A 27,418-nucleotide genomic window follows, 5' to 3' on the forward strand; every position below is an offset into this window, starting at 1 on the left:
GTGGACTGGATAAGGGGCCTTAACATAATTTATGCAGTGATGCTTTGCCAAAATTTACTTCAGTTCTTTAAAATTTCTAGCCAACTTCAGGAATGTATCTCTACTGTATGTGCAAATGCTGCCAGTGGATTCCATACAGAAACCCACCTTGGTTTCACTATTTGTCATACTAAAACTTACATGCACTTTATGTTCAAAAGCAATAAAACTCACGTCTTTGGTAATGCACTTCAGAAATGGGGATACCTGTAACAAAAAACCTGTATCCAGATAATTGATCATGAATTCTACAACAAAAAATATTTTTACCTTGCAGACTGATAAACAGCTTTTTTTTTTTTTTTTAAACTAACATTTACCATTATCGTTTTTAGTGTGAAATTGGTAATAATAAGGAAAAATACCTTCAGGCAAACAAAAAGGTCATGTTAGCCAATTAGGGTCTGAAAACTGCAGTTTTCTTATCCAAGTGTTTTCCATTCAAATCATGTTTTTTTTCCCCCAATAAAGATTAACATAAATATAAGCTGCTTAATAATAACCTTAAAGTCTCATAGGCTGAGGTTCAAGTATTTATACTTCAAATGATAAGGAAATAGATACTAGCAATTTCAACACCTGAAGATTTGGCATTAAAAAACCTCAGTAATCAGAACTTCTATTCCTATGTTTGTGATATAAATAGCCATTGGCAAATAGGGCTTTCCAAGCTAACTTCCCATTTAATCTTAAATGAAGTGTGTATGTGGTTTCCTTAACCTATTTCGATGCACAAGTTGATGTCTTTCCATGCTACTTACCACCACTGACATCACCCAAGGAAACAGAACACAGTACTTAAAATTTAATGAAATTTCAACAGCAAACATTTCCTATGGGATCTGGTTTCTAATATCTTCCTACTGAGAGTTAATAATACTTATTACCTGTTCAACAACTACAGAAAAAAAAATTAAAAGTGTGAGGTATAGTCATTTAAGAATGAAGTAGTCAAGATTTTCTTTTACTCAAAAAAAAAAAAAAAAAAAAAGAAAAAGAAAAAAAAATCATTTCAAAGAGTCAACTTTCATGTACAAAACACAAGATCAATCACAATTATCACTGGACACAAAGGATATTCCAAAGGTTTTTAAAAATGGTAATTAATCTTAAAAAAGAAAAATTTTAGCTTTTATATTTCATTATCAAGACCATGTTTGCTTAATAAGGTAATTATGCTATTGATACAAAACATACAGTATTTACACTTAAATGTACAAAATAATTTAATGTTTACAAAAATATTAGAATGTTGAGTTGACTGACACAGTCTTAAGTAATCTCTTCTAGAGAAGTATAGTAAGACCACTGATTTCCATTTCATTTCTTTTTTAATAAGTCAAAGAAAGGATGCTGCAATGCTTCATCCAAAGTAATTCTTTTCACTGGATCATATTCTAACATTCTTCGAACTAGGTCAAACAGTTTCTCATGTTCTTCATCGTGACAAAGCATAAATTCCTGAGGAGAAAAATGATGTTAAAGGACATTAAAAAACAGTTAAAAGTTAAAAAAAAAAAAATTTAATTCTTTTTCTTACCTTCAATGGTTTGCAACGTCTCCTAACATATCTACCAGCAGAACTATGTTCATCCCAGTCTAGCTGATTATGATGAAAATACTTGCGTTTTCTACAGGAAAGAGAAGTCTTGGTTAGTTTAAAAAAAGATTCACATGCTTACCCTGCCCTTACCAGAGAATAGGGGTAACAGACAGAACCCTGAACCATAAGCAGCTCTCTCTATATACATAAGCACACAATTTCTAAATATTTCAACAATAATTATTTATCAGATATCTTAAATTATATCTTTCTTAATCTTGTACCCTATAAGGTTTTAGTATCCCACCTAAGTTGTTCCCAAATACCACATGTCTAACAATGCCAGCTTTACAAACAGGTTCCTATAACCATTTGTGTAAATTCTGATGTCATTAGATGTGGAATGAGGCTGAAAATCTTGAACAATTCTATGGGTGACTTGTTTTTCAAAAGCTATGTATTGAAACCTCTTATATAATATCTTATCCAAAGACATATAGCTAGTTAGCAAAAGTGTGGAATTCAAACTAAGACTGATATGATTCCAAATCAAGGTCTTTTTACTACTCCATGTATTATTTTTGTATTGACCTAGGAAAACATTTATGCAAAGGTTAGCCTGAGTATAAAAACACCATTTTATTTACTAGATCACAAAGTAAACACTGCATTCCTTTTCAAAAAACTTGACTTCATGGAAAAAAATCCACAATCTACAAGTTTTTGGAATAAGCAATAACAACCAAAGATGGTTTTTCTGTAGTTTGAATACAGGCCATTGTATGCACCCAAGGGCTTTAATCTTAAGAAACATTACCTTGTTTTCTGAATCATGTGTGTTGGTATGGGTCCTAATATTCGTTCCATCATTGCTAGGTGCTCTTTACTATCATGAGTCTAAAAAAAAGTAGGAAAAAGAAACTTAGCACTTTCCATTTCTGTACATGCAATAAAGGGAAACAAAACAGTGCTTCTGTAAAAGGACCAGGTTAGACAATTATACAATTCATATTACACTCCATTTCAGAGGACTATAACTGCATGAGCTGTATTATCTAATGCAAGCCCAGTAAAACTGAAGTCTTTCTGAATTGGATCAGTAAGGGCTGTATAGCAGATGGTGAATAGGTTTTTAAAATGTATTTTATTGACATAGAGTTGATTTACAAAGTTTGAAAAATTTGTTTAATGTAAAACTGAACAGTTTTTCCTTATTTATTTGTATTTATTGCAGTGTTTAAGATACCTCGGGAAGATTACCAAAAATCTGTCTCATTTTATCAGTTGCTTAACTAACCTCCATTTACTGAATAGATAGCAACCCTGTAACACTTCCTAATCCTAGATAATAAAAATACAATCCCAGTAATTCTTACAAACCAGAGCTAAGTATGTGGGAACATGACTTTCAGAGAGGTTAAGATACTAGCTCAATATTATATAGTTCATAAATGAGGAAACTTGAGCTGTGAATCCAAGTGAAAAAGTTTTATTCTTAAATTACATAGTAACAGTTTCGGCTAAAGTAGAATAAACTGTTAAACTGACAGCTGAAATCATACACTCCTTGAGCAGAGGCTGGCAATTTTTCTATAAAAGACCAGATAGCAAATATTTTAGGCTTGGATGGTCACAAATGGTCTTTATCACATATTCTTTTTCATTGTTTAAAGCAGGCATCAGGCAGGATACAGTTTGCCAACCTCTGGAGAGCAGTCTGTGAGCAATGCTTTTTAAATCCATTAACTACTGTGCCTAGCACACTGCTTTCAAAATGATATTCTTAATTCATGACAGGAATAAATAATACAAGCTCCATATCGTAACAAAGCACCTTAGCTGAAGACATTTTGGAGGGTGGAATCCAAATATAAACCGAATCTCAAACCAAAGTTAATAATCCATGCTTAAGATCCCAGTGATTTATAATCATAAAACCATTTGAAAAATTTTTTATGTGTCCGAATGAAGAAAGCATGCACTGTGCTCAGCTTTTTCCTTGACCCTACAGCTTACTACCACAAAATCAGATACCACCTCCTAGGAATGACGCAATAGCTACTTTCTAGATATCACACTTATCTAGAGTACTTTTAACAAGCTCACTACAGATCAGACAAAAGCATGAAGTGCCCCACAGTAGTAAACACATGTATTCTGCAACAGCCACCTAAATGACTTTTAATTCATCGCAGCTTCCTCCTCATCCTGCACTGTCATAACCTCAAATCAACCTTGCCAGAATTAGCCAGGAACTCCCTAACAGCCCTCACCCTGCCCAGAACATACTTTGATCATATTACAACCCTATTTCAAGTTCTTCAATGTTACACCACTTGAAGCTTTCAAGAGTTTGAGCTTTCAGACATTAAGTAAAATTATGAGGAAAAAATGTGGAGATCTAAATAACATTTTCGCCCTTTTACTTTGCCAAGTAAGGGCTTTTATTTTTTTAAAAATAACTATTATCTCATAAAAAGGACATTTTAATACTAAAAAAAACCCAAAAAACAAAACCACCAAACAACAAAAAAACAAAGAGGGATAATTTCTACCTGAAAGCCAGAATGGCAACTCTACAAAATCATTTTCATTTTGGACCAGTCTGTATCTGGAAACCACTGACTTGTAGGATCAGGGAAGAACTAACTCATTGGAAAAAGACCCTGATGCTGGGAAAGATTGGAGGCAGGAGAAGGGGACAAAAGAGAATGAGATGGTTGAATGGCATCACTGACTCAATAGACATGTATTTGAATAAGCTTCAGGAGGGCAGGGAAGCCTGGCACACTGCAGTCCATGGGGTCGCAGAGTTGGACATGACTGAGGGACTGAACTGAACTGACTTGTAGGGTAAAACAAGTATCTTTCCACGGCAAACAAGTACACCACAGTGTCAGTACTTGCCTACTGACACTATTTTTCTATTTATCCAAAACACTTGATAGCACTATTCATTCTTCCTCAACTAGAGTACCTTTCTGTATGCCCGCTGCATTTATGAACACAATTTCTTCTTCCTGATATGGCCATCACACACACTCTAGCTTTATGACAAACTCCTACTCCTCTTCATAGAATGGATTAAACTCTCTACTCCTCAGTGATGCCTTCTCTAAGGAAACTTAACTGTTCCGTTTCTGGGTTTCCACCACACTTTTTACATTGTTCCATTTTAACAAATAGCACATTATACTCTTCACAGTTCTCGCATTATCTATCTTGTGTATGACTTTCTTGAGGACAGAGATATTGTCTTCATTTTTGTACACGCAGTGCTTAGAAATGTGCCTAACATGTCACAGATGCTTAATACAACGTACTGTTTCTGAATTCTTTTAAAAAACAAGTGCAACATAACCAGAACTGAATGAAAACTGACCATAGCTACACTAATTGAAATTTATGAAAGCATGTCACACACACACAAAATGGATCACGTTCACATGAACCATGTTTTTCGTATTCAATAGGAACCGTATGTTTAAAATCTCCAATCACATGCAGAGTGAATTATGACCATTCACTCAGAGTAGTATTTCATTCCATAATGGTTTTAGAGGATGACTACTTTGCATATGCAAATTTTAATCTTAAAAATACTGACACACAATGGCAACTTTTCAAAATAGAAACCAAAACTTCAACAGGCCTTTAACATTTAAAGCTCACTATAGAGCAGTACAACTAGAGGAATCCCTGCTCACCATAACTAGAAAAAGCCTGTACATAGAGCAATGAAGACCCAGGGCTGCCAAAAATACATACATACATACATAAAGCAAAGAATTAGTAAATAACATTTAGTAAATACATACCTGAAAGACTGTGAAACCAAGGTAATATTCAATAAGAATGCAACCTATGCTCCAAACATCACAAGGCTGAGACCAACCTAAAGCTATTTAAAAACAAAACCAAGCATTTTATTATGCAACAATTTAACTGTTAATACACTAAATCTTTTCCTATGTGGGTGCTCTCTTTATATAGCTCATTTAGAAGAATGATAGTAAATCCACAGCTTACGTTTTTAGTTTTATATCAAACATTATTCAGTATCCTTTGAGTCCTCCATATCCTTATATCAAATTATAGTATTTTAACCTAGGGGAAGAGGCTTTTTATGTAAAACAAGACAGACTAGCCAATGTTTCATAGTCTTTTAATTGCTTGTGCAGAGAGGAACTGTTATATCCAGTTCATGGCTGTTCTATGAAATTTTACATTTTATTAATGCAAATATAGATCAACAATTATCCTCAGAATGTAATTACTAACCCCCTATTAATTATCAGCTTGATATCTGCGTTTGTTTCCATTAAAAGAAATATTGTACCACATAAATTATGTAGGAATTATAACAGATATTATAATTGATATTACAAATATTCTAAGCACCCATAAGCAGAATCACACATTTAAAAGTTCACACAGAGGTATCTCTATACGTACTTTCAGATTGTCTATACATGATCTATATTATACTTTCTCCTTCAGAACTCTCAATAGTAGTATTATTCAAAAAAGAAAAAGACACCTAGCCTTAAGTCTGTATTTAATTAGAAAGAAAAGAGGAAACCACACAGATGTTTTCATCTTTCAAAGTTTAAGTATTTAATACAACAATAATGTACAAAAAACCTACTTTAAAAAACATTTCAATTTCTTCCAGTAGTATCACCGAATTTAAAGACGAAGAAACGATACATGCAAGGTATGATTTAGTTATTTTTGTTAACCCTCACAGGGCGTATGATTTGAACAAATGGAAGATGGAGCCTGTTTCTACTTACAGTAACACATAAAAATTTTGCAAATGATTAAGAGCTTGGACCTAAGATGAAAAGTTTTCTTTTGCAACCACTCCTTTCTCCCAGTCCAGCTTTCTAGCAAATGACTGTAACCTTCTGTAGCATACCACTGTACATCATTTCATTCTGTTATGGGTTAGCTCTAACACTCTTTGGAATTTCACATCATTCAGTTTTACCGGAATTTCCCAACTTCTGTTTATTACCAACACCCAAGATGTAAGATCAACTGTCTTCCTCTTACATCTTCCTCTTCAATCTAATCCTGCCTTTATCTTCAGGAGTAACACTTTACACAAACACATAATGAATGCTTGTAATCCTTCCATCTCTTCATTTCTTCTCCTAAAGACCAAGAATGCCAGTTTCGGATTTGTATCAGCTGTTTACAGCCTGGCCACCCATGGGACTGTATCAATACCAAGAATCACTATATCTTACCCAACCTAGGAAAAGGCCATTAACTGAGTGTAAGATACACTGCCATTTTACATACCAATAACAAAGAAAAAAATGCCAATTGTTTTGTGTTCTCCCACATGTTAAAATGTGGGCAAAAATTTGCTTCTTAAAATTGATAAAACACAGCAAGTTATCTTTTAATTTTTTGGCTGCACTGCACAGCATGCCAAGATCTTAAGTTTCCTACTCCTACTGCAGTAGAAGAGCAGAATCTTAACCACTTAACTGCTGGGGAAGTTCCAGCAAGTTTATCTCTTTTTAAGCTCTGAAAATACCTCTCCATCCACATCTCTTTCCACACTCTTTTCTCTTACCTTCATTGCAGCCTTCAGTCCTCAACCATGAACATACTTTCTAAACTACTGCAACAGAAGCAGATTCTTTCAGACCACCCTAAGCAGAAATCCTAGTAACATCAAACCTCAAAGACAAGCTCTAAACCTGCACTGTCCTATGAGGTAGCCACTAACTACGCGTCACTATCTAAATCTAAAATTTAAATTAACTGGCTACACTGCAAGTACACAGTAGTCTACTTACGGCTACTAATGGCTACCATACTGGACAGTGCAGATATAACACTTCTATCATCATGGCAAGTTCTACTGGCTAGTTCTATAAAATATTCTTAATTTCCTTACCCTTTTACCAATCCTCTACTCTAGATAAACATCATTAGTTTGATTTCATACTCCTATTCTGAACTACCAGTCTTCTTGGACAAAAAGGTAAAAAGTGGAAAAGACTGACTCCATGAAAATGTTTTTACTATCCAACCTCAGTTGAAACTTAAATTCAGCCAAGTATTATGGTTATTCCATTTAACTATTATCTCTCCCAGTGTCACCTGATCTGATTTTTCCCCGCTGTTTCCAAGCCCCTCAAAGTCGTCTTTGACTTCCCAGCTCTATCAAAATGACCTGGTGACTAACATAAATTCTGAGGCACAAGATGCTCTTTCCCTAAGCTCCCTCTTATCATCCACCCTGCACACCGATGTATGCCCACTAGATCTTAAGCATTTTCATCAGTACCAAGCTTTAGTGATAAGACAAAAATAGGTGTTCCCATCATTTCAAAAACCACACTATGATGTAATTAAGCCAACAGAACTTGTTCTCTTATGATCACGTAAGACTGACTTGTTCAAAAATAACAACCACTTGGAATATCTTTACAGATGGTATCGTATTATTCCCACTCAGGAAAAATAATTATAGCAATGACCAGACAGCTTTTATGGAAACAGAAAACATTTTCTGTACACTGCTAAGAAAATCACAGCTATCCACCCACTACCTGGCCCCCACAATAGAAACTGTAGAGAACAAAAATATCTTTTTCAATATAAGTATCAGGAAGTCTGGTGTCTACTGACCCAAAATGACCTCTGGAGCTCTGTAATGCCGTGTAGATACCAAAGTACTATGATGTTCATCATCGTATGTTGCACTTCCAAAGTCAACAACTTTGATATCTGTGTTTTTCAGTGTGCGTTCATCACGTTTCTAGAAAACAGTTGAGTAAACACAAAGATCAATATATAAAACACTTTACAGCACTATTCCAAAAGGCTTGCCCATGAATTGCCTTTTTGATTTTTCAATATAACCCCATGAGAAAGGCAAAGGATTACCCTTTTTGGGTTAAACATCAGTATATAATAAGTCTTAGAGGTAAAATTTCTCATCCAAGCATCCTATCAAGTTAAATTAATTTTAAAGATAACTACCGAAATTAAAACAAGTCTTTAACTTACCATTTTAGAATTATATTTGACTACATAGTCAGACTTCACAAATAAAATATTTTCAGGCTTCAGATCTGTATGGGTTAATTTATTATGATGCAAAACTACAAAAGAACAAAAAGACATTATTAGTTTCACTGATAAATTTAATCTATATTGTGGGAAGGGAGGAATGGTGATAGACATAGGAATCAAAAGCAGTTTCATCTTGTAATATGTGCAGTTTTAGCAACAATGCTTTGATATGTTACTTATAAAAACTTTAATTTATTGGTATTTAAAAATTTAACAAAGTGTACTTACAATTTATTGACTGGCAGATCTGATATGCCATTTGCCTGATGTGGTCGATTTGAAATGGCAGAAAGCTATTTTCTTTAATGAAATCATAGGTACTAAGTCCCAAGAGTTCGAACACAATACAAACATGACCATGATGATCAAACCATTCTAGCATCTGGACACATCGGCTAAAACAGATCAAAATAAAAATGATTCAGTTTATAGAACTCTGATTATTTCATGTAACGTGATGGATCACAGTTCCAAGTTTATACTTACAAGACACTATTGGGATCAGTACTATTTAAATGCTCTAATACTTGGATTTCTGAACGAGCTGCTTCACGATATCGTCCCACGTTTTTTACAATTTTCACTGCTACATGTATGCCATCCCTTAAAAACAAAATGAAAATGATAAATGTACAGGAGGTGGTTGAAGACATGCGTCCTAAAATAATCTTTCAGGGCATGTTATAGCAGCTCTTTATTAATGTTTTTTTTTTTTAAACATTTTTAACAAAATTCACTTTACATGGAGTGATGATTCTCTTAATACCTGTGAATGCTAATATTTGTTTCCAAAAGTTTAAATTTACTGAGATTTTTTTTCCCCCTTTTGGAGAAGGAGGATAAAAATATAAACCTTGTATAGAATATACTACTGCTGAAAGCATTTGGTCATTCACTAAGAGAGACTGATAAGAGAGACTGACTGTGACAGACGGTGCACAGGTATTAGTGATTAAAAAGGCTTGTCCTATGTATCTCAGTTTAATGGAAAAGACAGACACAAACAACTTATCATAAAGGTTACAAGTGCTTGATATGGAGTAGACAGAAGAAAGAACCTATTGATTGGGGTTAGGGAAGTTTAGACATCTTCAGAAAGGAGGAGACACACAACTGAGCCCTGAAAGACAACTAGCTGTCAATTCATTAGATTTGGGAGAAAATTCCAGCAAAGGAGACACCATCATTAAGTCATGAAGCCGAAAAAATGTTTAGGTCATTCAGGGATGCCAACAGGTAGAAACAGCTACAATCTAGGGCAGTGTGCTTCAGACTGGGGCGTCCATGTGCACGTGTGTGCTAGGTTGCTTCAGTCGTGTCCAACTCTTTGTGACCCTATGGACCGTAGCCCATCAAGTTCCTCTGTCCACGGGATTCTCCAGGCAAGAATACTAGAATGGGTTGCCATGCTCTTACAGGGGATCTTCCGGACCCAGGGACTGAGCCAGGTCTCCTGCACTGCAGGCAGATTCTTTACCAACTGAGCCACCAAGGACTACTTCCTACAAAGTATAGAGGGAAGTGGTGGTCAAGTGGTTAAGACACAGGCTTTTACTGCCATGGGTTCAGGTATGATTACTGATGATGAACTGAGATCTTGCAAGCCATGTGAGGAGGCCACCCCCACGCCCTCGCAAAGATACAGCTCTGAATGATTTTGAGGAAAAAGGTTTCCAAATCTGCAACTTCCTTTTGTCTTCTTTCCTAAAGCTGACCTTTTTGAAGACAAGCCAGGATTCAAACCTGTTTTCTTCACTCTAGCCTTTTCATGTTAGAAAAGAAAACCTCATGGATATGAAGATTAGTATGGCAAAGTATGTGCCCTAGGATGTCCAAAAAAAAAAAAAAAAAAAAATCTTTGAGGCAAACAAATTTTTCTAGTGGCTGGATAGCAAATCTTTCCAATTCGCTTAAGAAGGCCCTAATGAAGTTATAGGCTGGTAAATCATTCAAAAATTATTTTGATGACTATAAAATCTATGATGCATATATCTCAAGGCTTAAAAGAATCACTATATGTAGCATAGAAACATATACACTACCATATGTAAAACAGATAGCCAGTGGGAATTTGCTGTATGATTCAGGGAACTCAAACCGGGGTCTCTGTGACAATCTAGAAGGGTGGGATGGGGAGGGAAGTTCAAGAGGGAGAAGACATTATGTATACTTATGGCTGATCCATGTTGATGTATGGAAGAAACTGACACAACGTTGTAATGCAAATATCCTTCAATTAAAAATAAATGGATTTAAAAAAAGAATTACTATAAAACTGCTGTGACAAAACTTCTTGTCTCATCTGTTTACTTGTACAGCTAAGTTTTCTAAGGGCTAATATAGCTATAAAAATGAAAGATGGGTAACAGTGTTAGCTAATAATGCTACCGTAGTAACCATGTGTGGTGAGTGTTTAGCTGTGTCTGACTCTTTGCAACCCCATGGACTATAGCCCGCCAGGCTCCTCTGTCCATAGGATTTTCCAGGCAAGGATACTGGAGTGGGTTGCCATTTCCTCCTCCAGGGGATCTTCCCCTCCCAGGGATCAAACCCAGGTGTCCTGTATTGCAGGCAGATTCTTTACCACTGAGCCACCTTGTGAAACCCATTTTAGGTCTCGTATCAAAATCTGTAACAGATCTTTGTGTACTTGATCAAATTGAGTACTATTAACTGGACTGTCTCAAATACTCAAGTCTTGGAATCTCAAGATATTTTAAGAAAATTTTAATGGGACAACTAGTGAAATCCGAATCTAACCTGTAAATTAGTAGACAAAATTTGAAAATACATATAATATGCAAATATAGAGAATGAAAGAGTAAATACTATAAAATGTTAACATTTGTGGAATCTGGGTGAAGAATACATGGGAATTCTTTGGATTATTTTAGCAACCTTGATAAGTCAAAGTGGGGTTTCCCAGATAGCTTAGATGGTAAAGAACTGGTCTGCAATGCAGGAGACTCGGGTTCGATCCCTGTGTTGGGAAGATCCTCTGGAGAAGGGAATGGCTACCCACTCCAGTATTCCTGGCCTGGAGAATTCCATGGACAGAGGAGCCTGGCGGGTTACACTCCATGGGGTCACAAACAGTTGGACACAACTGAATGACTAACACTTTCACTAAGTCAAAGTATTTCAAAATATCTTAAAATGTTACTTTATGTTCACATTTTTGTGGTAGAGAGAAAAAGGTGATAAAACAAGACATTTAGGAAAATGTTCTTTATGAAAAGTGGAGTAAAAATAAGTTCAAGGAAAAAGCATTTCTAAGTAGTCAAGAAAAGTTTGTTCCTGGATGACAGGAAGTATGAAGCTATTGTACTTACATTCCCCCAAACATAAGGATACATGTTTACTAAAAAAAAATCAACACTTAAAATAATCTGGAAATTATACCCTCAGCTATTTTATGATGAGAAAGTTAGATGTCAATTTAAAAATGTGCACTTTTCACTCAACAGTTTTATAAGTTTCACTTACAAAAAAACTTGCAACCACAGAATACATATTCTAGAGCAAAACATGAAAAATGAAGCAGAGAGGATATCCAGTAACAAAAAGGTTATTATAACTCAATCTGAACTTTATTCTGTAGGCTTTAAGTAATTTCCTCATAGTTTAAGAAGCTGACCCTAACGTGCAAATAATATCTTTTAGAAATAAAGGTTTTTGAACCAAGATTAGCCATGCTTTATTGTCTCTGCAGTTCAGAAGTAGGGTAAAGCACTCCAAATCTTTTTTAGAAAGCTAAGGGCCTACGTTCTGAGAACCTCCTCATTGGAACACTTACTTTAATTTCAATTGACTCCATCTGATAAGAATGTTCAACATTCCTGATCAAAATTCACATTCGTGGTAAATAAATCATACACAGTTAAAAGAAATTTTGAATATTTATACCTCCCAGGAAACACATAGCTAACCAGTTAAATTCAATTTTATCCAAATTATAGATCCTTCCCCACCAAAAATCTTAGAATATTCAAAAAAGAAAAAACAAACTTACATGCCATGATCAATGCATTCTACAACTTTGCCAAAGGCCCCTTCACCCAAAGTATCCACGATTTCATCTAAAGTGAGGGGGGGAGAAAGAAGTATAAGTACCTGAGCACAAATTATCAGTTATTCAAACAATGAAAGCTTAAGTGTGGAATATTTTCAAATGATCTCTATCAAAGCATAACTAAGGTTTCAGCACTCAAAATTATTTTATTTTCAGCTGTTACAAAAACAATTCAGACAGAGCTATCTTTCTTGCTCTAATCTCAAATTCCACTGATTATTTTGGAACTTTAGAGTAGAAATATTTAAACTCTATAGAAAAGAAGAAATACAAAAGAACAACAAACAAACCCACGAAAAACAAAACAAAAAAGCAATGAAGAGTTCTTTAGCCCCCCGCTGACAAACTATTCTTAAAAAGATTATTCTGTCTGCAAAGTTTAAAAAGTGTTGAAAAATATTCTATACATCTTGCTCTTAGAACGTCTCCACTTTGACAGATCAGGTGACCCTCCTCATCATCCTCTATACTCCTGGATCTTTTCCTTCGGTGGCTCTTCTGGAACGGCAAGTGGGCAGCACCAAGATCGTCCAGCCAATCAATATATCAGAGTGAATTCAGGGCAGAATACGCAATTCATTCAGCGGGGAGATATTCAGGCATTCAGATAAGCACCAGGCCACGAACAGTTGGCAGGAGCAATTTCAAATTCAGTCCCCAGAAATTCACAGGGCACAGTTTATGTTACAGAAGAAAAACATGGCAAGGAACAGATTTTCAGATAAGATACTTAAAGTGGCAATAGAAAAAAACAACACAATTGTCTCTTTAAAATATTGACTTAATTGAAGTCTGAAATTTAAAGAATGCAAATGTCATGATCTATTAATCTCTTGTTATAAAATAGCATATGCTGTGAGTTGGGATGTCTAGTTTGTCAGAAAAATGTTTTGAAATGTCAATATTAGTTCAACAAATTTATTATTTAGCAATATTTTTAAACATACACGATTAAAATATAAGGGGACAATAAAGGCTAGTTAATTTCAATGTTCAATGTAATCAATGCTAGTTCTATTGAAGAAAACTTGGGAAGGAAAATAATTAACTCACTTTACTTATCAAACAAGTGAAGATATGTGAATTTAAAAAAAGAACAGGCTTTTTGGACATTTAATTTCCCATTCGGCACCCACTTTCAGAAGTCCAACCTAACTAATTGGAACAATGATGCACTGTGCTATGGGACTGTGTTATATTCAAGATTAAGTATCCACCAGTGCAACATTCTATATTTGTTTCCAAGTATTGGGAAATAGGCTTCTTTTAAAAAAAAAGTTTGAGATGAAAGAAAAGATGGGTGCCTTTACTTTTCACAAGATTGTTATAAAGCATAAAAATATTTTTAATATTAAAATGATGAAACTCATGATCTGGTCTACAGAAAATGAGTAAATGTAGGTAAACGAGGGCTAACTAATATCAACAAATACAGATTAGTTGTAAGAATTTTGATACTTCCTTTAAGGATTCAAGTAATTTAAACACAATTATATTCATACAGTATTATAAACTTTTCCAAACTTATTGGCCCAATAAGAGCTTTTACACACAAGTAAGTATCCACCCAAAATAAAAACAAAATGAATCATACCGAATGTGACTGATGACTTGAACAGTGTCTATTACGCTTCCTTTTAGGACTGCTTCTCCTGCTTCGGACTGAAGATTTACTGCAGTGGATTCGATAACTGCTTTCAACGTCTCTGTGATAATGTCTAGGAACATATCTTTCGCAGTAGTCATTTCTGTATTCATCAATGTATCTCCGGTCCCGATAATCTCTCTCATTCAAGGACCTTGCTTCTAAATAATGACTGAAAACACATTAAAGTATTAAAAATTACACTCTTCATTCTAGAATAATATGGTTAAAAATAAAACATTCTCTCAAGTACTCCTGGTTTAAACAGCTAACTCAATAACAGAAAAAAGTACAAACTGATGGATCAATTTATACTTAACTCATAAAACTTAAAATAATTTTACTTTAACCAACAAGTAAATGTGTTCATATATTTCTACTAATATATACTACTATCAAGAAATAAAGTTTGAGTCAAATCATTCAACATATTCAGTGCTTACTTAAGAGTCCCTTTATCTTCTGGTCAAAGTTAAGACCAAAGAAAATTCACAAAACTGCTCTTCTGAAATTCATCAGTCTTAGGATATACCCATCTGTAACTAAGCTCTCTTCCTTTTTTCAGAACTATACACAATACGAGACAGGCAAAAAAGGATTCCTTTCTTAATGTAAGTGAATTTTAGATTTCTCTGGCACAGAGAATTCTCTCAAGAAAGCTGAATCAGAGCTAAAAGGAATCAAATGTATTTCAGCCCTTTCATTTTATAGATGGCTAAACCGAGATCCCTAGAAGGAAAATGATTTGCTATGGTTGAAGAGCACATTCTAAATCCTATTGTGTGTGCCAGCTTTACACCTCATCTATCCCATCTTCTGTCTTTATTTCGAGCTTCCTATATCCTCTGAGAAATAGACAACACAGTTTTTGAAGGCTGCTTCATGTGCCAAAGATATCTAAAATACATTCCTCTTAAATGGGAAAAAGATCTTGTAATTGCTTGCCTAGGATTACTCAACCCCCTACTTCCCTGTGCATTTTGAATTTCCTGTCATTCCTGCATGAGAAATAAACAAGAATTCAGGGAAAATAGCATCACCTGGTACCACAGTGCTTAACTTCTGAATCTACATATCCCTTTGAAAATCTGATAAAAGATATGGACCCTGTCCCATAAGAAATGCAAAAATGCATAAACAAAACGTGGCGAGAAATTTCAGAGGCCATGGACCTCAGGAAGCAAATGGATTTCAGTTAAGCAGCCTTGATCTGATGGAAAGAAAAAGACACACATTCAATTGGCCCAGTTTCCCGTCCCCCTCTCTACCTGGGATGAGAGTCCTCTTCAACAGAGTGTGAAGCTTCAAGAGGGATGCACATGGAGCACTGAGGGAGAGAGGGGACACCTGCCCAGTCAGACACATCAGCTAAAATAATCCTAACAAGCAATGGAGTGACAGATGTTGACTAGACTGCCCTCACCAATAGGTTTCTTTTTCCCAGAATATGCTGTCATTCTTTTTCACAAAGGAGCTAAATGGTTTAGGCAGAAGTAAAGGAGAAGCATCTCTAAAACTCCTACTCAACAGGGCTGGCATCAAATCCAGGCTGGGGAGATGCAGAAACCCCTTTTCCCCTTTCTCCAGTGTCAGCCTTAAGTTCTAGCCACTGGAGAAACAACTCAGGATGTTAGGGCAAGACTTTAGGTCTATCAGTTGCTTGGAACCATATGGGATCTACATCAAGCTAGACATTACTATACTCTGAAGGGCACCTGTTTAATCCTGTAAGGCATCCTTCCCATAAAAGGCCAAAATTTATCAGAAAAAAACTAACACTAATTATCTTTAGCTGCATTGGTGCATGAGATTAGAGATTGTGATAACCATAATCTTCAGAATAACACACACAGGGTGAAGTAATACCATGAGAATAAACTAAAAAGCTGAGGACTTCTTCAACCTGTAACAACCAAAGCTTAGAGATTACATAAACAAAATCTACAGAATTATAAAGGCTACATGGACAGAGTGAACAGGATGAACAGATTGATTTTATTTCTAAAAATATTCACTAATCACGCAGTGAATATTTCACAATAGTTCTTCAAAATAGCCAAGACTAATGAGACTATGCTCATTCCTTTTTATTTCCACACAGGTCCTGTGGGAGATAAAAAATATATATGAGGCAAAAATCTCTGCCAACAAATTAATGACTCAACAATGCAGGAAATGCCAAAAGCCTGTACATGAGTGCTTAGGGTCACAGAGGGGAAAAAAATCTCAAAATGCTTAAAACGGTCACGGAAAATCTCATGAAAAAGAGAAGAGTTGCATCTTAAAGGGAAATCAGAATTTGGACAAAGTAAAAAGTAGAAATGAGGGGAGAAAAATGGCATATTACCATCTTACATTTATAGAGCACTTTAACCACAGTGGCTCAGAGATGAGTTTGTGTACATATACTTAGGAAATAATTTCAGCAAGAGCCATTTTCAAATAGGGATGCATAAGCAAATAAGCTGCAACACAGATCATCCAGAATCTTGCATGCCAGCCTGAAGAGCTTAAAACAGTGTTTCTCAGAGGATGGTTTGTTTATTAACAATATCAAAATACTGAATTATTTAAAATGAAGATCCCTGGCCTCAGGTGAGGCTCACTGAATAATCTGGTAATATGCATTTTAAACATACCTCCAAGGTGATCCTATTCACACTACAGTTTGAGAATCACTCGTGTAAGGCTTGATACTCTTAGGTTACAGGGACTTCCCTGGCAGCTAGCTCAGCAGTAAAGAATCCCTCTGCCAATGCAGGAGACACAGGTTTGATCCCCAAGTTGGGAAGAACCCCTGGAGAAGGAAATGGCAACCCCTCCAGTATTCCTGCCTGGGAAATACCATGGACAGAGGGGCCTGGAGGGCTGCAGTCAGAAGAGTGCAGACACGATTTAGCGACTAAACAATGACAGCTCTATGTTACAGGAAGACATTTAAGGATACAAAATGAGTGTTCATAGCTACATCAGTTTTCCTGTGCAGAATTAACCGATCAAGCCTGTAGAAAATGGGCAATTCACAGGCTACTTACGAATCAGGAAAATAAAGACACTTCACAATATATGTGAAAAAAGGTACAATAACTCATATACAATAAAACTGCTTATAAATCAGTAAGGAAAATACACTTTAATAGAAAAAAAGGCTAAGAATACAAAAATAATGTTCAAAATGAACTACAATTAAAAAAAAGTAATGTTCAAGTGGTAAGTAAATATATGACAGAGGACAAACTCAACAGAAATTTAAAAATTCAAATGATAACAAAGCACTATTCTTGGCATTTCAAAATAACCAAGACTGATGAGAGAATGAAGGAGCAAGTTGTAGGGAATATAACTTGGTACAAACTTTCTGGAAAAATACATGAATATGTAGCAAGAGTCTTCTAAGAGTTCACACGCTAAACTGTCCTGTCTCTTCTTAGAATCTATTTCCAAGAAATATGAGAGGCAAAGATTTGTACACATAGGTATTTTTAAAAATAATCAGAAATAATTTTATATCCAAATAATGGGGGATTAGCATCCTATCAAGATTACCTTTATATGTTTCTGTATTTTTTATTTTTTCCAGTAATTTTATTAAAAAACACTCTTGTAAAGTTTTGAATCTTAAAAAGACTATTAGACTACTTCAGATTATGGAGAGAAATTACCACCAGACATCTCTGGTGCCAAGAAGAAACTATTAGTCTAGTGGTTATTGGACAATCATGTTTATACAGTTAATTATAACATAAATGAACTGTTCATCAATCATACCAGTTCTTTTTTACCTACATAATGCATAATAAACTTATGAATAATTAGTATTATGACATTATGCCTTACAGAGTATTTTGTATTTATTTTAATATAGGATACAGATATTCTCTATAGTACTGGGATACGGATATTCTCTATAGTACATTAATTTAGCTCAGGTCATTGAAATCCTGGCAGAGATTCTCTTTTCTCTTCATACAATGTAAAGAATGATTAGTCTGCATTGATTACCAATAAGCTTACTGTTCTGCAGAACAAGTCTGTTTTAGCATGGAAAAGGAAAAAAATTACATACTGTTTTTTAAAGTAACCCCAGCTGGCTAATTTAGAAAGCAATCTGGCAAACAGTCCCAATGGAACATCTGCACAAAACAAGGAGAAAACATAGAACCAACAAAAACAAATGAGAAAGGGAAATTAATGGAGGACAAAATGAAAGAAACTACTCACCTAGGCTTTGTTTAATCATTTAGGAACTTAACAAAATTCCTCCAATTCTACATAAATGTATTACCTCCAAATTTTACACTGGTAAAAATACACTAAAACAGGACACATGCCATTTGGTATTTTTATTGTGGCCCTTCCCTAAATTACTGGCTACTGCCTACGCAAAGGAATGGTTCTTAAAACAGCCAAGCTTCGAAAAATCCCAAATATATTTACTGGTCTTATCTACAATACAGCATAAGCAACTAATCCCCAAAGCATGTTATCATTCTCACAGGGCACACTATTTTTCTAATCTGGGTAACTCTCCCCACCCTTCATTCTCTCTCATTTGTGGAGACCTAAATAAGTGCCCAATGTACACATCTGCCTAGTATTCACATACAAATTGAAGGCACTTGATGGTCCTTTAATCACTCGCTTCACTCGTGTGTGTCCTATCACCGCTTTTGTGTCTCGTTTCACACAACTACGTTACTGGCAGCAAGACTCGGTCAACTATCTCCCATAGGTCCCAAATGGATTCATGAGGATAGGCACTCTGTTCTACTCACAGTAATGTCTAGCATATAATAGGTACTCAGGAAATCTTTTCTGAATGAGTATTTGTTGACGGATTTATAAAAACAATTTAACAGATGAAAGCTATACAAGCTAATGGCAAATCATTTAAACTATTTGTGTTAAAATGGTAGTAGTTCAACAGTAATTTACCAATCAGATTCTTTAAACTGGTGATGTGGTTTACAATATCTGTTCTCTTGCGTACTGCTGTGGGATCTCCTCTTCCGTTTGTGACTTCCACTGTAGCTTTCATGTCCCCAGCTTTCTCTGCTATCCCAATCAGGGCAGTGAGTTCTTTTGGAATGCCGCATCTGTTAATGGAAATGAAAAGTTAGTTGTGGAATCACAGATGGCTTGTTTAGTAAATACAGTACTTTACATTAATATTGATTAAATTCAAAAACACCCAAGACATGGGGTTGCAGAGGTTCTAAAATGTTTGTAGGTAATGTTTCCCAAGGCATGGGGGCACTACCCCACTGGTATGTCAGATGATTGATTCTAAGTGGCACACAGATCCTGGTACTAAATAACACTGTGAGACCTTAATACTTTCTTTTTCAATTCTTCTGGATAAATTCTCAGTTCGGTGCTTGTTTTCAACTAACATTCGCTAACTGCTATTTTTAAAATAAAGAGTCAGGATTCAGGCTTAGAGTCTTTCTCTTGTGTCTCCTGTCTTGGCAGGCGGATGCTTTACCACTGCGACATCTGGGAAGCTTTCTTACCTTTTTCCTATGGTAAATTGCTACTAACCTCTTAAATTATTGCTATTATCAAACTGTAAGTTATTGATGTTAACTTTAAAGGTGAGCTAGTTTAAAACAAGTATCACCAAGTATCAAGCATCTTTGGCAAAACATTGTAACACAAATAACTGAAGTCAGAGAAATACTTAGGGATACTAATACAGGAGATGACTTTGTTTTAAAGGTAAAGAGCCACTAATGCAGATCCTTTTTCTCAAACACTCAAGAGTTCTATTCTCTAAATCTTGAGAATGACTCTCAGCTTTGAATAGAACTCGGGGTGTGAATAGAACACAGTATTCAACTGAGAACCTGAAGAGCAATAAAAAGTGATTTTATGAACTCATTTCTTCTAACCACAAGTTCATTTTCAAATCATCCTGCAGCCTTCTTAAAATTAAACCTATCTGTTGTAGATCTGGCGTGACTAAGAAAATGAACCTGTAAGGATGAATATGGGCACAGTGAAATCAGACAGCAACCCACAAACTTCATTAGGTTTTTCAGGATCTGTATTCTAACAAGTCATCCCTATCTGCCTCTCCACATCTTAGCTCTTTCACAAAGCAGCTTCGTTTTTAACAGATGTCCAAAGTCTGTTGAAGGCCGTGAGTTTCACAACCCAGCAAGGAGCTGAAAAAGGTAAACTGGAGCAAAGCCAGCTTAGTTAACCTCCCTCAGTTTGACAAATGACTCAGTAACAAGCAAATGAATTCAAGTAACACAATTTAAATGATTTCAAATGGTTTAAAAAAGATTTTGAAATGAGGCATCTCCTGGGAGGTATTTCCTAAGAAAATATAGGTAAAATGCCATCAGAGCCTGAAGCCACTAATATTCAGATCTTTTAACTCACTTCTCTTGCTGATTCTAACGCTATGCCCATCATACATACTTCTGATATGTAGCTTCTCTTTTAGCTTGCTTCACAAAAGGAAGATAAGGCACTGGTTAAGTCCAACAAACTCTACAACTCTAGTTAGGGTTCTCACTGGAAATTGGTAAGTGAGCATTTGGATTTGACCTATGACATATTCATAGGTCATTTGAATATGGGAAACTGAAATAAACCACACTACAAATTAAGGAGCAAAAAAGACCATCAAAAAAGCCATAAAAAGAACTGTATTTTTAGTGGAATTCTTCTGACCTTTTGATTACCCCAATTGTATTTTAATCACATAGGAACTTTAAAACTGCTTAGTTAAGCATTCTTAAATCATACCAAGCAAAATCCCATCTGATGATTGATGCTTATTATTATGACTAATACATAGTTTCTGCAAAACATGTCTGCTTCAGCTTTTTTCCTTCTACTGTCAGCCAGTCATAACTAGCTCACCTGTGAACAAAACATAATTCTTATAGAACCAGTTATCACTGTGCAAATATTAAAATAAGAGTCTTGGGAGACCCAAAGTTTTTTATTTCTCTAGCCAAGTTCACTACTTTCATTTTAATTCATCTGTAGGAAGCCCTCCTTCACTACTGTTCAGAAATATTTTCTCAGAAGGCCAAGAACAGAATCCCAGACCCAGGTTACATAAATTAAGTTCCTTCACATACAAAACAAAAAACAAAAACAAAAACCCACCCCCTAGAATTATTGCATTACTTCTAATTAATAAAGAATTCTACATATTAGAATCATTAGACATCTTCCAATAAAAACACCAAATACAAAAAACATCAGATATGCTTATACCCGTCTTGGAAACCTGATTCTCTACTGCCTCTATTTTACCCAACAATTTTATATCTATATATATGGCTCTAAAATATCTATAAAGGTTAAAGTTATGATTAGATGGCTCCAAGAGGGACGTACCTGATAACAAAAAGCCTGAAAGTGTATGTATGGAACACAAGCATACAAAGATAGCTATAAAACTAGACTAGGAGATTGACCCGGTCAGTTTGGAGTGCTGTTTCCAAAGGACAGGATAAGCATACTACGGTTGCTTAAGTAATCAAGGGCAATGTGATTCAAAAGCATCAGAAATGCAAATCTGCTGCAATAATGACACGCTCCACTTTAAAATCAGTTTGCACAATGGATGAGTCTCTCCATATTTACATCTCATAAGCACGAGCTAAATTCCACCGCCTGGATTCGCAGACTTGCAGTTCCTCGGACGCCCAGTCCACAGCCCCAGCCTATCCGCCAGGGCACCTGGCCAGGGCCTTTGGCGCACTCAAGAGATTTGACCCCGGAATATCCCCGAATGCTACCAACAGCTGAGGCCAGGCACCCAGGAGAAGGCTTGACCTAGGAGTACACTTGCTCCAGGCGGTTCCAGAAGGGTTCCTGACAGGTACTCACTCTGATCGGCGGGACGAAGCACGGCCTAAGTAGCCATGATGCGAGAGGCCTGGGTGCTCTGAAAAAACCTAGCGGCAGAGCCGAGGCCTTTTATCCCTAAGATTTTAAATCTACTATGACGCCTGGGCAACTTTAGGTTTTAAATGTCACAAGCAGAGCTGTGTCCCAAACGCACCCCGGTCGCCGAGGCCCCGAATCCCGTCGTTTTTCGGACACCTGGCTTCGAGACTTACAAAACTGGGAAGTCGCCCAGCCCAGAACACACTGCCCGAAGCCTTACCTCTGCAAAAACAAAAGGCCCTTTGGCCGCGAATTGTCGGCACACCGCCGTCTTCTCTCTCCAGTAGCTGCGACAAACACCCTACAAAATGGCGGCCGCGCCGTCTCCCTACAACCCCCCGTCAGCCTCTAGCACCGCCCACACCAGGCGAACGCGCCTGCGTGACAGAGCTCCCGTGCTCCCTCCCCACCCCTAAGGGGCGGGTTCCACGTGACGTCAGGGATGGCCCCGCCCTCCACCACGCAGTTGGCCCCGCCGAGCAGTCCCTGCCCCGAGACCTTTTTTGGTTGAGGCTGCGCCCTAGATTGTTTTCGTTGTGGGAGCACCTGGATCAAACTGGGCGTAAACGCCCTAAGCTTGTGGCGCCTGTCTGCAGCTATGGGAGGGATTATTCTGAATGCAGCACCTCTCAGCAGACCCAACGAAGGCTCCGTTTTCTGCTCTTCCGCCCAAGTGGGCTGCACCGTGGCTTTTTGGCTGCCTGCCTTCCGCCTACCGGAGGACCTCAGTTCAGTTCAGTCCCTGAGTCGTGTTCGACTCTTGGCGACCCCATGAACCGCAGCACGCCAGGCCTCCCTGTCCATCACCAACTCCCGAAGTTTACTCAAACTCATATCCATTGAGTTGGTGATGGAATCCAACCATCTCATCCTCTGTCGTCCCCTTCTCCTCCCGCCCTCAATCGCTCAACTCAGGCGCAATCATCACGCAAGAGACAAGCCCCAAACCAGGTCCAGACTGGTGCTGGGGATAGTATAGTTGAGCCTGCTTGCAACTTCCTGTCTAAAAATGGATTCCGATAATTAAGAGGATAGCCTAGGAAACAAGCTCAGAGGTACTTATCTTTTTAAGGCCTATGCTCCTGAGAGAAACAGCAACAAAAAGAGAAGTTTTTGTTGAGACTCCTTACCTGCCTCCTGAGCGGATTTGCTAGCTAAAGTTTCCCTAACAAAGTTTTCCCTATTATTTTCCCCTGTGGGTTTTATTCAAAGTATGAAAGTGAAATCGCTCAGTCGTGTCCGACTCTTTGCGACCCCATGGACTGTAGCCCACTAAGGCTCCTCCATCCATGGAATTTTCTAGGCAAGAGTACTGGAGTGGGTTGCTATTTCCTTCTCCGGGGGGGGGGGGGGGGGGATCTTCCCAACCCAGGGATCGAACCCGGGTCTCCAGCAGAATAATATATGAGAGCTAGTGAGCCCAGTTAAAATAAGGTATTTCACAGTTGTAAGAATCCCTGGACAGTTTCCTTGTGAGCTGTAAGTAAGAAAAGAGGGTCAAAATTTAAGCCCTGGGGAGCACTTATGCGGCAAGAAAAAAGCCTGAAAATGAATGATCAGGAGAGGAGAACCAAGAGTTTGGTGTCAGAGTAAGGTAGTAAGGACGGGTAGGAGTAAGGATATGTGTCCTCCGTCGTTAAGTGGTGTCTGACTCTTTGCAACTCCGTGGACTGTAGCCTGCCAGAGTCCTCTGTCCATGGGGTTTTCCAGGCAAGAGTACTGGAGTGGGTTGCCATTTCCTACTCCAGTATTCATTAGAAGGACTGAAGATGAAGCTTCAGTACTTTGGCTGCCTGATTGGAAAAGCCAGCTTATTGGAAAAGACCCTGATGCTGGGAAGGATTGAAGGCAAAAGGATAAGGGGGTGGCAGAGGATGAGATGGTTAGATAGCATCACCGACTCAATGGATATGAAATAGAGCAAACTCCAGGAGATAGTGAAGGAGAGGGGAGCCTGGCATGTTGCAGTCCACAGGGTCACAAAGAGTCAGACACAACTTAGTGACTAAACAACAACTCCAGGGGCTCTTCCCAATCCAGGGATCAAACGCCTGTCTCTTGCATCTTCTGTATTGGCAGGCAGATTTTTTTTTTTTTTTTTTTTTTTTTTTACCACCAGCACCACTTGGGAAGCCCAGAAAGCCCAGGGTAAGGGAGAGAAGGGGTTAAATGCGAAAAAGACTGACAGTGACAGATGCTAGAAAAGTGGCAGGAAGGGTTGGTGCTGAAAAGTGTCAGGATTTTGTGTTCTGACAAACAGATGAATAAAAGAGAAAGTCAGAAATCAAATTTGAGAGGGCAGAGTTGGGACTGTTGTGGGCCTAAACCAAATAGAATGAGTTTGTACCTTGTTGGGTGAAAGGAGGGCACTGCCATTTCATGATCTAATATCATAGAAAACATGCCACCCACTTTGGATAAACTGAATTGTTATGGAGATTGTATCCCATGTCAAGAAGTGAAGAAGTGAAGTTGAAAAGATAATTGGAAAATTGGAAGTGAAAATTGCTATCCTGTAGAATGAAACAGACAACTTTATTCTCCTCACCTGGAATAGCCACCATTTCTGAGTTTACAATTTTAAATCTTAGCCATCCTTCGATGTCTGTCTCTAAGATGCTGTCCCCGACTGCATTAGTTCCCACTCATCTCCCTCTTCTTGACTACTCCAGTTAGAGATGAAGCCCTCAAACAGTTGGCCAAGGCACACTGGTGTGCCTGGAGCCACCAGAATATGCTGACCAATTTTGCCCATAGAGTGAAATGTATTGGTTCTACAACTGATTATACTTACTGTTTCAAGAACATCTATCAGTTAGGATGTTTAGCTGAGTAGACTGGGCCATCTTGCAAGGTAAAGTTGGACTCAGCTTGAGGCATACAGAGGCATAAATTAAGCTGGCACCAAAGAAAACTTACCATTTTTGCTGGAGCATGAAAGATCTTTGTCTCATGAGGATCAGGAAAGTGCACAGTTTTGCTCAAACAGCAATATAAAGTTAAAAGACAGCCAAGTGGGAAGGACACCTACAGAGGGATAAATAGACCTCACAAAACATTACCCAGTAGCAGAGTCTGCTTTGTAGTTGTTGCTGTCTTGTTTTAGTGTCATTTTGAGTATTTAAATTTGTGTGCCACTTATATATTAAGGTCTAATATTTGAAAGTGTGTTGTGATCAGGAGGAGGCTAAGAATGTCCTATGAGTAGCATTTCTCTTATTACATGTATGGTGCTCCTAGTTACTCTCTGCAGCTTGTGTGCTTTGAATAGAGACAAAAACCTAATTTATATTATCTTTGGTGTCTTAGTAGCTACAACTCAGTACATATTTGCAGGTTGCTTATGAAAGCTGCTTTTGACTGTTTTGCTCAATTAAATTGAATTAAAGTTTGAAATTTACTCCCCAAATTCCTCTGCTAGTTGGCTTAATAATCTTATTTGACATCTTAACTCTTTCTATTAAGTCAATTACCTGGAAAGTGAACACCTTGAGTCAGAGGATTTAATGAAACAAATCTGTCTAAATTTCTCGGAATCTACTACTAACACCAAGGTGTCCCTGGTGGCTTGGTGGTAAAGAATCTGCATGCTAATACAAGAGACACGGGTTCAATTCCCGGATTGGAAAGATCCCCTGGAGAAGGAAATGGCAACCCGCTCCAGTATTTTTGCCTGGGAAATCCCATGAACAGAGGCCTTTGGTGGGCTACAGTCCATGGGGTCACAAAAGAGTCAGTCATGATTTGGCGACTAAATACCAACGACTACTAACACCAGAAAAAACTGTCTAATCTGGTATCTTCATCTCAATACAAGAACAAGTATGTCTTAAGAAAACCTTAAAGTAAGCCATATGTAAAGAAAATCTTAGTTTTGAAGACCAAACAGAGGAATGTTCTTATTGTATATTCTAGCATAGATATTCTACAGGTTTAACTTCAGACATAGGAAAAGCAGAGTTCTAGAGTAAAAGTCATCTCTGAAAGCAGAGTTCCAGGGTAAAAGTCTGTATTGTTATGTAAATTAAGTTTAACAAAAGCTTGCCATTTTTATGGATAAACCTTTTCAAAGGTATAAACCTTTACGGGTTTATACTTTCTAAGTTGTTAGTACTGATTTAATTATATGTTTTTGTGTGCTTTTAGCTATCAGTTTATAGTCATTTATGTGCTAACCACTTGGTATACATGATCTCATTTAATAACCTTAATAGCTCTATAAAGTGATCTTTGGTTACGGGCTTGCATTCACAATTATCAAGTACCAGAACCAAGGTTCACTCTCAGGCTTTACTTGCTCCAAAGTTCTTGTGTTTAACCCATTCTACTGACTGCTTCAAATCATATAGCAAAGTATTGATACATAGCAACTTACTTTACTTAGCCATTAGGGAAAACTGGCTGAGTCCATCTTTCAGTAAGACCAAAGGAGTTTGCCTTAAAAAAATACCACTTTTCAAGATGATATATCATCGAAGGCTCCTCATGATGAAACAATGAGTCAGTTTATCATCAGTACATCAAGGTCATCAAAGATCTCAGGGTGCCATATTCACTGTTCAGCAGCAGGTCACAAAGGGTCTCCCGTGCAGCCCATGCTGCCGAAGATGGATAACATCCCAGGTTTCTCCAATATTTCCTGAGACTGGCTATGAGGATATTCACACAGCACACTGTGAAGCAGGATCCAGCCCCATAGAACACTGCCAGAAACATCTCCTGATATGCAGTGCACTTTGCAGCGTGTACATGAGGTGTGGAGTGGAAGAGTGCCAGAATGATGTAATTCAGAGGTTGTGTTAGGAATAGTTGTAGACTAATCTTTCCAATCTTATTGTCAGTTTTCACTACTTCTATATGAAAGGGCTTTGGACCTAGGTTAGTAAATTAGTTTGTCAACACATGCTACCAATAGTCTCAGCTGTCAACTATCCAGGGAAACCACTGAAGGGAAAACATATTTACCTACATTCTAAACTTCTTAAGAATATTGTAGAATCCTATATAAGTATATGAAAACGTGTAATACATATATTGTCTCCAAGTCTTCTGGGTTTACCTTTTATTTTAGTGTGTGAGTATCAAGTTCATATTTTATGTA

General features: G+C 37.2%; 1 protein-coding gene across 3 annotated transcripts; it reads right to left on the reverse strand.

The window, feature by feature from the left end:
* Positions 1-829: 829 nt before the first annotated feature.
* On the reverse strand, positions 830-22,691 carry CLK4 (CDC like kinase 4). 3 transcript variants are annotated; one of them, XM_055551757.1, is made up of 13 exons: positions 22,538-22,691; positions 19,336-19,496; positions 14,350-14,572; positions 13,163-13,253; positions 12,696-12,762; positions 9,170-9,286; positions 8,912-9,078; positions 8,618-8,712; positions 8,237-8,366; positions 5,401-5,483; positions 2,400-2,479; positions 1,580-1,670; positions 830-1,500 (listed from the first exon to the last, which is right to left on the reverse strand). In XM_055551757.1, the coding sequence occupies exons 2-13, from the start codon at positions 19,494-19,496 to the stop codon at positions 1,360-1,362; spliced, it is 1,446 nt and encodes a 481-aa protein (XP_055407732.1). In that variant the 5' UTR covers positions 22,538-22,691; the 3' UTR covers positions 830-1,359. The 3 variants fall into 3 exon arrangements, with proteins under 3 accessions (XP_055407732.1, XP_055407743.1, XP_055407754.1); XM_055551768.1 differs by lacking the exon at positions 22,538-22,691 and adding an exon at positions 15,669-15,727 and having other exon boundaries at positions 19,336-19,475; XM_055551779.1 differs by lacking the exons at positions 13,163-13,253; positions 19,336-19,496; positions 22,538-22,691 and having other exon boundaries at positions 14,350-14,489.
* Between the last annotated feature and the right edge of the window lie 4,727 nt (positions 22,692-27,418).

Source organism: Bubalus kerabau, chromosome 1 (genome assembly GCF_029407905.1).
Source record: "Bubalus kerabau isolate K-KA32 ecotype Philippines breed swamp buffalo chromosome 1, PCC_UOA_SB_1v2, whole genome shotgun sequence".
NCBI classification, from domain to species: domain Eukaryota; kingdom Metazoa; phylum Chordata; class Mammalia; order Artiodactyla; family Bovidae; genus Bubalus; species Bubalus kerabau.